The 14890-nt window shown below is 35.9% G+C and overlaps 1 protein-coding gene across 8 annotated transcripts in view; it reads left to right on the top strand.

Annotated features, from left to right (window-relative positions):
- The window catches only part of LOC106671524 (obscurin), a 134459-nt gene extending 125561 nt beyond the window's left edge, over nt 1–8898 (top strand). For all 8 annotated transcript variants that reach the window (XM_014402441.2, XM_014402444.2, XM_014402450.2 and 5 more), the window contains 15 exons: nt 56–273; nt 333–560; nt 2363–2504; nt 2755–2949; nt 3009–3118; nt 3192–3347; nt 3406–3551; nt 3628–3792; nt 3850–4021; nt 4243–4410; nt 5082–5202; nt 5268–5448; nt 5517–5742; nt 6624–6729; nt 8568–8898. In XM_014402441.2, coding sequence (XP_014257927.1) covers nt 56–273; nt 333–560; nt 2363–2504; nt 2755–2949; nt 3009–3118; nt 3192–3347; nt 3406–3551; nt 3628–3792; nt 3850–4021; nt 4243–4410; nt 5082–5202; nt 5268–5448; nt 5517–5742; nt 6624–6729; nt 8568–8702 — 2469 coding nt within the window. In that variant the 3' untranslated portion in view covers nt 8703–8898. The remainder of the gene's footprint in view (nt 1–55; nt 274–332; nt 561–2362; nt 2505–2754; nt 2950–3008; nt 3119–3191; nt 3348–3405; nt 3552–3627; nt 3793–3849; nt 4022–4242; nt 4411–5081; nt 5203–5267; nt 5449–5516; nt 5743–6623; nt 6730–8567) is intronic.
- The last annotated feature ends 5992 nt before the right edge of the window (nt 8899–14890 follow it).

Raw genomic sequence — 14890 nt, 5'->3', positions numbered from 1 at the left:
ATGAAATGTGAAGAATTAATAGTAACACTTCATAAAATAATCCCGTGGTTAAAAGGTGCGTGAAGGTTATTGGCAATTTGATGAAGAATACTGGACATATCTTTCAAAAGAAGCTAGAGATTTTATCAGTAAGCTTTTAATTGTAAATACCAGTGAAAGGTTGGACGTTAAAGCAGCATTGAGGCATCCATGGCTCAACTATGCCGACCGTTTACCACCAAATCTCCATAACATACCGACAGAAAAGCTCCATAATTATTTCAACCTTTGGAAGTAAGCTGTCCCAAACAGATTGTTTCTTGAATTTCATTTGAACTTTTTTTTTTCTTCAGAGATTGGTACAGCAATGCATCTTGCCGTACATGGTATCGCAGAAGACCTTTGGTAAGTGCTTTCACCCATCCTTCAAAGATGGTTTATCCTCCACATTATATAGCAACTCCTATGCCGTCACCTGAAAGAGAAATAAAAGACACGGATAACAAATCTACTTGGGCTGAGAAACTTTCATCACAGCAGCCCATGAATTATGATCTAGGTGTTATATCTTCAGAAAGTCAGTAAGTATTTTTTACATATTTCTTCGTATACATGTTCTTTTTTATTTATATATAATGTGCTAGAAACTTTTATGAGTGCAAAAATACAAATGCAAGAAATCTTGAGCTGTTATCGTACATCAGAGTATAATCTGTGAGTCTGGAGGGGAACTGTATAGTTTGAAAAAACCTGATGGGAAAACACATATTGACTTCAAGGAAAAATGGTTCATGGGTTAGAGACTTGATGTCAATACAGTGGAAATCTTAAATTCCTCCTTTTGCATGTTTCAGGTCTGATGTGACCAAGGTTAAATGTTAAAAGTCTATTAAGCAATATCCATTATTATCTAGAGTGCTTTGGTAAGCTTAAAACTTTTTATCAGATCACAAAACTTTGTCAAGGACTTTTTCTTCCTGGCATTATCTGCACAGGCTTGTTGCTGCTGCTCTGTGTCTGTATGTACCTCTAGAGTTTGCAGTGCCAAGTCAGCAGTCCAACCATCATTCTAGTCCTGACACATCTGGTTTATTACTATGAAGAGTTGGCCTCTTTATGGCATTGTGCACCAATGACCATTATTGTTCTAGAGCTCTTCTTTCAGCTTAAAGCAAAAAGCTTGGTTAAGGACACTCGTGTGTGTTCTTAAGGCCTGGGCTTTTCCAAGATAGGAATCTCAGCCTGCATAGGCCTTTGTACCAATAGAAGACATGTTTCGCTGTTTCTTCTTCCTGGCAATATCTGCCCAGGATAGTTCTGCTATTCCGAGTCTGTACATATGCATTGGGAGTTGGCAATGAACTGTCAGTAGTCCAACACATCCTGTTTAATAATACGAAGAGATGACCTTTGTATTACCAGTATTGGTCTAATTTGCTTTTTTTAACTCCAGGATTATCTAGAACTCTTTGTGAAGTCTAAAGCTTTTTATCAGATCACAAAGCTTTGCCAAGGACTCTCGTATGTAACTTCAGGTCTTGGCTTTTCATCTTTTACAAGAAGGAATCTTAGCCTGCATAGGCCTTCGCACCAACACTGTTTATTCTTTTTGGTTAGGGATGGTTAGGGCCTTGGCAAAATCTGCCCATGCTTGTTTCTACTGCTCCAAGTCTGCATGTGCCTCTGGAGTTTCCAGTGCCTTGTCAGCAATCCATTTATTGTAGCCCTAACACATCCGGTCAATAGTTTCTTCTATAGTCCTTTTGTAAACTTTCTCACATGCTTTTGCTCTGGAATAGTACTGAGAATCCATCAATCAATCTGTGTTTTTGGCAATTTGGCATACCGCAAAATGGCTCATGGCCAATATGTGTCCTTACATAACTTTCCTTGGTCAATTTATTGACTTCCTCATTGCCCCTCTGCCCTGTGTGTCCTGATATCTAAAAAAGGGTGAGGTTTACAGTTGTCTCCAATGTCTGATAGGGACTTGATGCAATCACAAGCAGTTTGGGACATATAAGTAGTCTTGCAGATCCTCCGATTTGTTTTCAAGCCAGTTTTTCTGCTTGTTCATTACCCAGAACTGAAGACAAAACTTCTGCCATTCCTAAATGGATTCCTACAATTCAGTATGGATTTAAACAAGACCACATTCAAAATACACAAAGGATAAAGATGGAACAGAAACATCGAGGGTTCAAGACAAAACAGCATACAGTTGTCATATTCCTAGACCTGCAGCAGGGAAATAAAAAAAAATTGAAATTAAAAATAGTTAATTTGAACTTAAAAGGATTGATATGATGGAAAAATCTATGTGTGTAGTGTCACTTCTGCATCATGACCAACTCTAACAAAATTAATTTTGATCTTTGTCTAGTTATCAAAATGGGCCAGACACGTATCTGCTTCAATTGAGAGATGTTGACTTCCCAGTCCGTATTAGAGAGTATATGAAAGTTGCTGCCCATCGTGGTTCTGGAGTATCTTCCTTCCCCGAAGACAACCACTTGGACTGGAGGGTATAATATCCACAATATTTCAATGCTTCGTCATAGTGATAATCTTTGTCTTTTGTGGGAGACTGTGGGAGTCAGGTTAAGTTTGCCCACGAAGGACAAAGTAGTCTGAAAGCTATTTAAAAAAAAAATAAATAAAACTTGATGGAAGTATTTAAGAAAAATAAAGGAGTGTTGAATCAAAACCATAACTACAACTTCATGTTAAATATATAATATTTTATTATACCCTTGATCTATTATATTTTTACAGCTGCCTGTCATACGAGAGAGAAGGCGTTTTACTGACGTAATGGATGAAGAAATCGATGATGAAAGAAAGAACAGGATCAGCCAATATGGTTATGGTGATACATATACTGTCAGGAGGTTGAAACACGAATTGGGAAGTCGTTTAGACACACATGTTGAAGCCGAAGCAATCATTGAAGCTACAAGGGGTGGACAGGTATATTTTACCAGTAATGAAGCTCATTAAGGTTCTTATTTTTTTTCTCTAAAAAAAAGGCTCCATTTATGAGGGAAAAACCAAAAATAACACCAATCGAAGAAGGTAAACCAGTTCAGTTATCTTGTTATGCTGTTGGAGACCCAAAACCTACAATTCAGTGGTTCAAGTAAGTCGTTTTAAATTATTTTTTATATTTTTTTAATGCGAGTCTAATTTGATTATTTTTGACATTTGTTTAGGAATGATATGATGTTTGGAAACTCAAATAGAATCAAGATTACTGAGGATGACAAAGGACGGTCTGTTTTAGAGTTACTCCCAGCTAGCTCTGTAGACGCTGGAATTTACAAAGTAGTAGCTAGAAACAGTATGGGTCAAACAGTGTGCCGTACGAGGTGAAAACAATTTACTTACAATAGTGTAATGTGATTTAAATATGGTGAAATTATATAGGCTTGTGCATGCAACTATTCCGGACGCGCCAGACTCTCCTCAGATGGCTGATGTCTCTGATAGTCAAATTTTACTCAAATGGAAACAGCCAAAACATGATGGAAATTCTCCTATCCTTAGTTATTCTCTCCAGAGACAACTTGTTGGTAATATACCAAATCATATCATAAATGTTGAAATACTTATTTGACAGTGTATTTAATTTAATTTAATAATATTCAGATGGATCCACTTGGAAGGATGTCAGTTGTACAATCGAACATGAATTCTTCCTTGTTGACGGCTTACAACCTGCAACTGGTTATTTATTCAGATTAGCCTCACAAAACTCAATCGGCTGGAGTGAATTTGGTATTCCATCTGAAGTCATGAGGACATTAGAAGAAGGTTAGTATTTTGTAAGATCAAGTCAGGCGTTTAGCCTAATTTCATTCCTGCCCCTAGGTTGTGAACCGATCAAGTTAACAAAGGCCATGAAAAGCCAGCAAGCATCAGAAATCAATGAAGAACTAAAGCCAGCCAAGCATGAACTCGATTATTCTGTTGAGACTTCTCCAATCCAATGGACAAAACAGTTGCCGACACAGAAATATACATTTGTGTCTGAAATTTCAAGGTAATTTTTTTTTGTCGTAAAGCTACCATAGTAATATCCATTTGTTACTATCATCTTTTTATAGTTGTAGACTAGAAAATAGATATATAAAATAATTATTAGATTTTTGAACTTAAAAAATGGCATATATAATTCACAAATCACCAGCTTATACACAACGATATAATTATTGAGTCAACTTCAACAGTTAATAACTTTAAAAATGTCATTAATTATTTCAGTGGAAGGTTTTCTGTTGTGGTAAAAGCGATCGATAAAACTACTGAAAAGACCAGAATCGCCAAATTGGTAGATTGCAGTCCTACTTCAAAGCCAAACGTCGAACGAGAATTTGAAGTTCTCAGATCATTGTGCCATGAGAGAATAGCTACACTTTTCGAAGCGTATGCGTAAGTACTCTTTATATTGACAGCGGTTTTTTTTTTTTTTTTTTTTTTTTTTAATTATATACATCCTTTAGTTTGCTTTATTCAATAAATATTAATGATTATTAATGATTGGTGAGAATAATCTTTCTACACAGCAGTTTGCTGATTCATTCTGGTTGAGAAGTTGTTGCGGAACATTTTCATTTAAAAAAATAAATAAAAATAAAAAAAAATAAAAAAAATATATATATATAAACATGGGTAGATATAGAAAATTATTGTAGTTAGATTCTGAAAATTCCTCAATGTTTCGGCTTCTCGCCTTCTTCAGTGCTGGGTGTGTGTGACTTTTGTTTGTTTTCATCAAAATCGGTAGCAAAATCTGTTAAATTTGTATTTAATAAAAACAAAATATTTAAACGTGAACCCAAAATTTTAAGGTTTGGTCCTTTGAACTTTAAATAAATTATTACTATAACTGGACTCAAAAACTGAAATCTTTGTAAATAAAACTCGCGCTTTGCACTTCAATATATATATCCTAACTTTTCACTAACCTATCCCTAATTCTAACCCTCCCTAACATAAGAACTCACTAATTCTACTTAATAAAACTCCTACCTAACCTATTTGTCTTATGACAAAAAATATGTGTATAAATTACTGCATAACTATTTTGCATTTTGTTACAGGCCAGTTGATGAATCCTATTCAGTATTTATTCTAGAGAAACTTCAGGGCGCTGATGTTTTAACGTACCTTTCAAGTAGACACGAATACACTGAGCAAATGGTCGCTACCATAATATCTCAGGTGATACCAATTTCAGCATAAGTTATATTGTAACAAATCTACTGATATTCAATTTGATGTTTTAGGTACTTGATGCCTTGCAATATCTACATTGGAGGTGTGTAGGTCATTTGGATTTACAACCTGATAATATTGTTATGGCATCTACGAGAACATTAGAAGTTAAATTAGTTGATTTCGGCTGTGCACAACGTGTCACCAAATTAGGAAATGTTGTCCAATTCCATGGAAATCTTGATTATACCGGTAGTCTATTTGTTACATGTCAAATATGTGTTATAATTGAACATTGTTTTAACAATGAATATTTTCAGCACCTGAAGTTTTATGTCAAGAACCGGCATATCCACAGTCTGACATATGGTCAGTCGGAGTTCTTGCATATGTAATGCTATCTGGTGTGTCACCTTTCCAAGGAGAAAATGCAGCCGAGACAAAGCAAAACATAAACTTTGTTAGATTCCGCTATGAATACCTTTACAAAGAATTGACACAGGAGGCAACCCGCTTCTTGATGTTGGTTTTCAAAAGGGCTCCAAAGTAAGTCTTAATGTAATTTTTACTCTATAATTATGACACCTTACCTAACCTAACTTAACCCACACACACTGAAAGCTGATCAATATGCAAAATAAAGCCACTGTAGGTCACCTCTTGCCTATACAAAATCGAGAAGTTGTAGAAGTACAGGCAGCAGAAAATGTAACCTTGAGAGCAGCTATAGCCAAGACCCATATCGAAGGGTCAAAGAGTGATGAAATATCACACCTATGAGAGCACACGGGTTGTAAGTGGCCACATATTTGAATGTGTGCTTTACGAACCTCAAGGGCATAAATTAATAAGGACCTTATTTGGAAAAGGATGATAGAAACTAATATTTTGGGTACTCGTATCATCATTTGCGGGAGGCTTCTTGCTATTTGTTGACTCGATTAATTGACATGAGTGAAAAAAATTACGTGTAAACAAAATATAAAAAACTTACTGGTAATGCGAAATAGCTGATGTGAAAATCGTCATGCAAATAAATAAAATAATAATAATAATAAATGTGCATCCAGGCCAAAAGTATATTCATATAAAAAGCTTATATTGGGGATAGAAAACCCAAATTCTTGCAAATTATAAAAAGTGGAAAACTTTGAAACATTACCAAAAAGCAGATAACACTGGGTTTAAATGTGAGATTACCTGTCGTGATATGAGGGGTGATGGACTTGTAATTTGATCGGTACCAATCATTTTGCCTTGCCTATCTACGCTGGTTTGGTCCAAACCAGTGAGGATAGATGATCAAATTACTAAGTTTAATATAGATAAATGGAACAAATGTTACTCTTAATTTGTGAATGACTTTATTTTTTATAAGACCAACATTTTTTAAGACTATATAACATTTTTTTATTGTACATTTTTAGTAAGCGTCCTAGTGCTGAAGAATGTCAGGAACATAGGTGGCTTCTTCCATCAGAGTACATGATCAAGAGAAGGGAAAGGGCTGTTTTCTTGGGAAATAGAATAAAGGTTAGTTGATGTTTTTGTTTTTAGAATTTATTATTTATGCTTCTTTATTGTGCTGTTTTTAATACTGAACACAACACTCCATCTGCAGTCAAATTCAGTCCTCTAATCATTAGTCACCTCCAAAACAATCCCCCAGTTTTGAAATTCTTGAAATCATCCAACAACTATAATATTCATTACCACCATTTACAACTTCTTAGAAGTACCTACTTTCCAATCAAATGGAATTGCCTCGATTGAGGCCACTACTTGGCAAAATTCTTGAAAAACTCAAAAACTTTCAATGTCATCAATTCAGCTTCAGGCAATATCACTCTACCATTCAACAATGCCGTAGGTTGGTAGATATCATTGCATCCTCTCGTGAGCAGAAAGAATGGTCTCAGGTGCTTCTTTGATATGAGGAAGCATTACTACTGTGACACCCTGGCTGAAAACTTGAGGGCATCCTCCCATTTCCTTATACCTCATCCTAAAATCAAGTACTAATCAGAACATCCTTCTATGCTGAAGTGAGTGTTCCTTAAAGCAGCATCTTATAAGTCCCTTTCTCTATACAGTATACCTGCAGACATTCCTATCAATCCGATACAATACTCCTGACACTGACAATACTGCAATCCTTTCAGCAAACCCAGACCTCGTAGTGACTTCAGAAACCTCCAAGATTATTTCTTCTGTTGGCAGAAAGGTTCAAGAAATGGAGAGTCAGATTCAACAAAACCAAGTCCCTACAAATAACTTTTACCTCTCCTCTAATCTAATACAAACACTATTAAATGGTTAAACCAAGTGTTCCAACCTCCAAAAAATTCAGTCTTCCCAGTCCAAAGTCCTTTGAACCATTGCCCAAGCTCCCTACATTGAATCCAACTTTACTATCCATACCATCAAATACTATTTGTCCTGGAAACTGCAAAAAAGTCAATATAGACATTCCCATAACACCTTGAATCATCATCCAATGACAATATAGACCCAATGGCCTTCAGAAATCTCCAGGACCATTTGTATTGTTTGCAAGAAAATGAAGGATCGATCTTAACAAAACCAAGTTTAAACAAATAGCCTTTACCTCTCCTCCAGTCTACCACAACTCTGTTCTTCTCCAATTTCGTCAACAGTAAATTACATAAAAGCCTACTTGACAAGAGATCTAAACTTTCACTATAAAACAAACGCCTCATTTACACATCATAACATAAAACCAATCTATACAGAACTATGTAGTTAAACTAAGCATTCCAACCCCAAATAATCCAGTCGCTCAGTCCAAATCCTTCAAACCATTTTCCAAGCTCCCTACTTCATATCCAACCTATCCACACAGACCTTCAAATCCCATTTATCTTTGTAAAAACAAGAAATTGATACAGGCGCTTTTATACAACCCTCGATCATCATCCCAACGACCTAACCTCTTACAATGATATGGCTATGCTTTCAGCAAACCAGGCCCAGTGGTTTCTAGAAACCTCCAGGACCATCTACCCTGTTTGGAAGAAACGTTTAAGAAAATAGAGGATCAAATTAAACTAAATCAAGTTTCAACAAATAGCCTTCACCTCTCCTCTAATCTACTGCACCTCTCCTTGCCAATGTCACTGACTATTTGGGACTACTTAAACACAGCTGCTTGACAACAGATTGCATATTTCAGTATAAAACAAATGCTTCATTTACACATCACTATTATCCTACAACCAATCTCGGTGAAATTGAACTGCAGTGTTTAACCAAATTTTCCAACCTCCAAAGAATTCAGTCACTCCAGTCCAACTATAATATAAAAGTCATAAAAGCAACAAAGTTGTTTTAAAATCTTTTTTACTTTACAGGAATACAGTGAGAAGTACCATCAAGCAAGAAAGGAGGAGGTAAGTTCAGTTGAATCACTTACATCACTATTAACGGGCAAAGGGGCATTGGAAAGATCGAACAGTATCCAAGAAGAATTGATCGCAACCTATTAAAATTTTATCACTAACACTGTGCAATCATTTTGAATGTGAAATTTCAAAATTTACAGTACCTTCGACATTTTGTAACTTAAACAATTTAAATTTATTTAAACTGATTTTCTTTCAATGGGTTTACTGTTACGAAATTGTGTAAGGGTTAAAAATGTATGATAATGTAATTAAAAAAAATGCAATAGGACATTGTAATGTTGAACATTAATTGGATTGTTCACTTACGAATTAAGAAAAACCGTCTAATTCCTAAGTTATATGAACGTAATTTATAAATTATATTTTACATTTTATATTGCAATCCTTATGTATTGACATTTTTAAGCACTTTGCATGCTTCATAATGTATGATTGTTTATATGTAAAATGAACCGATTTGTCAGTAAATTTAATATTGTATGTAAACCCACATTTTTTCCCAATATTAATGTAATAATAACAAAATGAATAAACTTTAAAGTGATATAAATCGTTTTCAATTCCTAAAGTAAGAATCACAAGGCTCTGGACATTATTCCACACTAAGTGATCAGTCCTAATGATTTTAACACAAGACTGTTTCCATTGAGAAAACTTTTCAGGTTTTGGAATTCCATAAATACTGCAGCCTGTTTTCCCTTAGTTCAAATTCAATAGAATGGATTCTTCTCTTGAGCTGTAAGTCATTGATTGGATGGGCAATATTGGCAGTTTTTTCTTCTTAATTGCATAACCTAGAAATCAGATATTGATGAGGTTCCACAACAAACAGTAGAATCAAATCCAGCCAAGGTACTTGAATAAATGCCAGAAACATGTCAAAGATGGCACAGTGATGTCAAGTGATCCTGGATGAACCTATTCCCCAGGAAATCCTCTTAGATGTTGAATGATGATGGTGAGAAAATTACCAGAAACCTAGGGTTTGGGATTCCCAAGAACTATAGCCTTTTGGCTTGTTGTGCATTAACTAGTTCCTCAGTTCAAGTTCAACTGACTATATGGATATACTTCTTAACAGAAGAAGGCAATTGACAGTATATAGCGGTAATTCCTTTTCCTGGGTCTTCTTTGTACTCCAGGTTATGTCTTCATTGAGCAGTTGCTTTGCATTTGAAGCAAATTCATTTTCCAGGGTGTTTTTGGTGCAACCCAACCCAAACAGTTCAAGCTTATCTAAAAACATTCCATGGTCAACCGTATCAAAGGCTTTACCAACGCCATCCTTCCACATCTATACACATACCACCGGAAGTGACAAGTCATCTGCAAAAAGCTACTCAAGCCATTGATATACAGGGTGAATTGCTACTCGTGCTACAAACTTCTCCAGTAGATTCTTCACCCTAAAATGAACAAAAAAGTTCATATTGTCCATGGTCCGATTCTCAACCATTTCAGAGTAATTTCGCTTTTTATCGATTTTGAAAGATATCACGTCCTGGCGTCGGAAAATCGTGATATCTTTTAATCTAAACATTTCTCTGAAAATCTAATAGCACCGTTGAAATTCCCGTTAATTTTTCAATAAGAAGATGACGGTGGCAAAATGTTTGGGCTAATTTTTTGTGTTTTATTTCAGCCAGAACTACAAAAAGAGTGGAAAATTGTGTAAATCGGAAAGTGTATAAAGTAATCCAGAGTTTCTAATTTTAGTCTCAGAAGGCAGCAAATTTGAGGAAAACTACCTGATTTAATAACGCTTCCAACGCACTCGTCATTTTCTTATTTAGTGGTTGTGAGACCAAGATGTTGATGACAAAAAGAGAAAAAATGGTGGTTCAAGGATTGCTAATGTTTGAGAGTGACTTGCTACTCGTGCTACAAACTTCACCAGTAGATTCTTGACCCTAAAATGAACAAAAAAGTTCATATTGACCATGGTCCGATTCTCAACCATTTCAGAGTAATTTCGCTTTTTATCGATTTTGAAAGATATCACGTCCTGGCGTCGGAAAATCGTGATATCTTTTAATCTAAACATTTCTCTTAAAATCTATAAGCACCGTTGAAATCCCCGTTAATTTTTCAATAAGAAGATGAAGGTGGCAAAACGTTTGGGTCGTTCTTCCTTGACCTTCTAGCTGTTTGTAAACTTCTTAAGCATTACATACTAAATGGGCATTAAATTAAATTAAAAAATTTCAATGGAATTATGATTTTGATTCTCTCTAAAAATTAACGGGGATTTCAACGGTGCTTATAGATTTTAAGAGAAATGTTTAGATTAAAAGATATCACGATTTTCCGACGCCAGGACGTGATATCTTTCAAAATCGATAAAAAGCGAAATTACTCTGAAATGGTTGAGAATCGGACCATGGACAATATGAACTTTTTTGTTCATTTTAGGGTGAAGAATCTACTGGAGAAGTTTGTAGCACGAGTAGCAATTCACCCTGTATAGTAAATAAAGGATATGACCCAGTACGGACCCCTCAGGCACTCTATGTTTAATCATTTTTATTATTTGCTGACTTCATTTTTTTCAAATAGGATTGTACAATCTTCAGTTGTTGGTGATCCACTTGATACCTTAGATTGGAATATTTTTGGTGATCTAGCAAATCAAATGCCTTGGCTATATTCAAAAATAGGCCTGCTACCTTCCTGTCAGCATTTATATTTGGATGTGCTAGTGACACAACTCACAAGTGCATTCTCAGTAATCTTTTTTCTTTGGATGCTATTAATTTTAAGAAAATATATTTATTACAATCCGTCACACCTTATTTACATTATGTAATGAGCTGGATTTACAAATGACGTAGGTCACATGTCGTGAGGGGAGTTAACAACCATTGTTGTTCTCCCAACTATAAGCGACGACTAATCCTTGTTTAGTAGGTTGTGAGGCCATCTATTCAGTCGTCTGGTAAGATTATAAAGGTGGTTTCTATTGGATAAGGATTGGGCAACTTGATGGGGTGAAAGAAGAAGTTTATTTTGGAAGGTGGAAAATGTTTTGAGTATTACTTTTTGCATGAGAGGGATTTTGAGGCGATTGAGAAGGGTGATGTTGCAGACTTAGTAAAGAGCATTGACTAGGGCTCGGAGGACTTTGGACTGGAAGGACTGGTCCTTACGTCTAGATTGGTTTTAGTATTGTTTTGTAGATTTTCAGTTGGTTTTGTGTTGAAACGATAGATTTGAGTGACAGTAGTCTTTGCAGTCTTTACAGCCAGAGCGTTTGTTTAATTACTGTTTGGTTGTCCGTGTTGGTTCCAGGTTTGTTTTGAAGAGAAACCAAGATAGCGGATCCAGTTTGTTTTTGGGATGGGAGCATTATTGAGGAATAATGATGTGTTTTGCTTTGAAGAGTGAATGATACATGGGTGATTTTGCTTTAATTAAGTGTATGTTCCATTCGGCTATTTGTATCAAGCTCCACCAAAACAATTGTGGGATGCAAGGTTGGTGGAGGGTCAAGTTATAGTAAAGTTATAGTATCTGCGGTGTAGAGGAGGTAAAGGATCGGTCCAAGTACACTACCCTGAGGTATTCTCGCTCCCAGAGGACACTAGTTGGAGTAGGCTGGTCCTTGGCAGACTCTAAAGAATCGTTTGATTAGGTATGAACAAAGGATTAGGTAGGGCATTTGGAAGGATGCACTTTAGTTTGTACAGTACGCCCCGAACCCTTCTATGGCATAGGAACCCACACTATCAACAAATAACACAGACAGAAGGACAAAAAGAAAATGACGGAACACTAAAATTCACTCATTGGACACAGTCAATTCAAGAATCAACTAACAAATTTTGGAAGAAAATCAATTACAGAATGTGTCAAAGGAAGCAGGAATAAACTGCGAATCCTAATAGGATTCTTAACAGGACACTGCAAGCTAAATGGATTGGAATAATGCAAGACGACACATGCAGATTCTGCAAAGAGGCAGAGGATACACATCTACTAACAAACTGCGGTGCTACACTTGCCCGCAGGAGGAAGTGCTTTGGGATGTGCAATGTGACCATAGAAAAGATTCAACCATTGAAACCGGGCATTAATCAAGTTCCTTGATGAAATAGGATTCGCAAGTGTGCTTTAGGCAGAGAACAGGGGATACAATAGCTCTTGAAGGGCGCAGTATATTACACCCCGACTATTACATCTACATCTACATCTTGTACAGGACGCTTATGTGTATTAAGTATAATAATAGTTTCATATGCTTCAGTATCATGAATGGGATGCATAAAAAAGGACATAGGCCTAATTGTTCTCCAGCAGATATTTAGAAAATTATTCAGACCAACGTTTCTTCTTACATTACGAACAGTTTCTCCAAACAAGTTCAGTAATTTCATTTATACCCCATACAAAAAAGATGGGTTTCATGCCATTGGAAGTTTAATTTCAAGCCCCTGTTTTCATAATTTAAAGCATTATTACGCGTTGGTACACCTCAGCAATCTATTTCGTTTTGGGTGAAAATTTATTGTGCATTTTTTCTCCCGTTGAGAGGCAATGAATTCAGAGTGTGTCACCTCCGCGGCCTGTTGTTTATAGTTCAGTGTAACCTATGTTCTCCTGTCTGCATATATAAATGGGGTAATCCGAGCCGTAAAGCAGACTTTACAGCCGGGTTCGCCGGCTTCCCCTTTCTTCACTTCCCATTCCAATCAGAAGCACCTAATACTTTCCGTAATTTTTTTTCACACTAGGACGAGACTTGATGGAAGAGAAGGCACTCACACTCTATCCCACCGTTAATAGGGGTCAAAAAGGATTAAACCCATATTATTCTCTGCCCTCTAAAATACGGGGGCAGGAAAGAATCGATGACGCCCACATGGGGCCGAAGTGAATTTTAAAACGACGGCTTTTAAAAGAGTCGGAAACCCTCACATGTATACGCTTTTAGCTCGTGAACTCATCAGTCTTTGGACGTAAAGCAGCCATTCATATTTTATACAAGGAGCCGACAGAAATCCATGGATCACATAAAATGAATACAAAATTAACCACAAAAAATCATTTCAGGAAAGGCATTGTTCTTTAACCAAAATGAAGGGGGTTCAAAAATTAAAAAAAAAAATTAACAATAAAATTAGTACGAGCGTTCTTGTCAATAATTTCTCAAAAATATGTTTTTTTATGCGTGCGTTTCAAGTTGAATACATATCAGTATATTTTCATTTTTACTTCGAATAAAGTAGTAATATGCAAGATTGTATTAAATTTGTTAGGATATAAAAAAGTTGCAAATAGCGAAATACACTTCCAGTAAATTCACTAGTTTTCGTGGTCCGCTTGACCAATTAATATCTTTCAATTAATTAAGGTTTTAGTTGAGATAAAAAAGTCAGTATCACGAGCGGGATTCGAACGCACGACCTTCGGCTCAATACGCCTCTGCTCTACCACTTGAGCTATCGTGACTTCGATCCGCTCGGACACTAACTTCCTATCTCAACCCCACCTTCACCATTTCCAGTAAAGTAGGCCAAAAAATTATTTTTGAAAAAAAAATTCGAATACATTTTAAGCACCCTGTGAAACCATTAAATACAAATTTTCATTACAAACAAAAAATATTAATTTTTTAGCTGGATTTGCAAAGGGTAAAATATTTTGTGTACGGTGTCTGTTGTTCCACTTAAAAATTCATAATTCCTCTGGATTCTGTACAAATTGTACGTTTTTACGACTATTAGTAAGCAGAATAGAATAGAAGAAATTTTTATTTATTAAAGTGCAATAAAATATAGACAATAAATTTTAGAATGAAGGGAAAGTGACGTTTCACTACGGCTTCATACTATTTACAACTAATCATTTTTATATACAAAGAGGTAAGAGAAATTCCATAATAATTTATGGAAAAAATTTATGTTCAAAAAACCACATGCAGAGGGATGTAGTCTATATATAGAATTAAATAAATGCATACAAAACGTGTAGATGAGAAGTAAATAAATATATAGATAAATATTCTTATAACTATGAATTTGATAACTATGACAAGTTTATAAACCAGGTACATTGGTTTGATCCTCTTATGTTTCACCATGGATGTTCACCAATGGATCTGCAAATGGGATATGAGGAGACACTCATACGCCTAAAGCCAGGAACACACTTACCCGATGCTACGCCATGCGACGCTACCCGATGCTACCCGACTCCTTGCCACGTTTTGGTGGGGTGTGCACATCTATCCGACGCAAGCACACGTCGCGTACAGTCCACAGCGTTTATCA

Source organism: Cimex lectularius, unplaced genomic scaffold (assembly GCF_000648675.2).
Source record: "Cimex lectularius strain Harlan isolate CLEC.00 unplaced genomic scaffold, Clec_2.1 scaffold4, whole genome shotgun sequence".
Taxonomy (NCBI): Eukaryota; Metazoa; Arthropoda; class Insecta; order Hemiptera; family Cimicidae; genus Cimex; species Cimex lectularius.
Note: the sequence above shows the minus strand (reverse complement) of the source record. Positions and strands in the feature narration are given on the sequence as shown.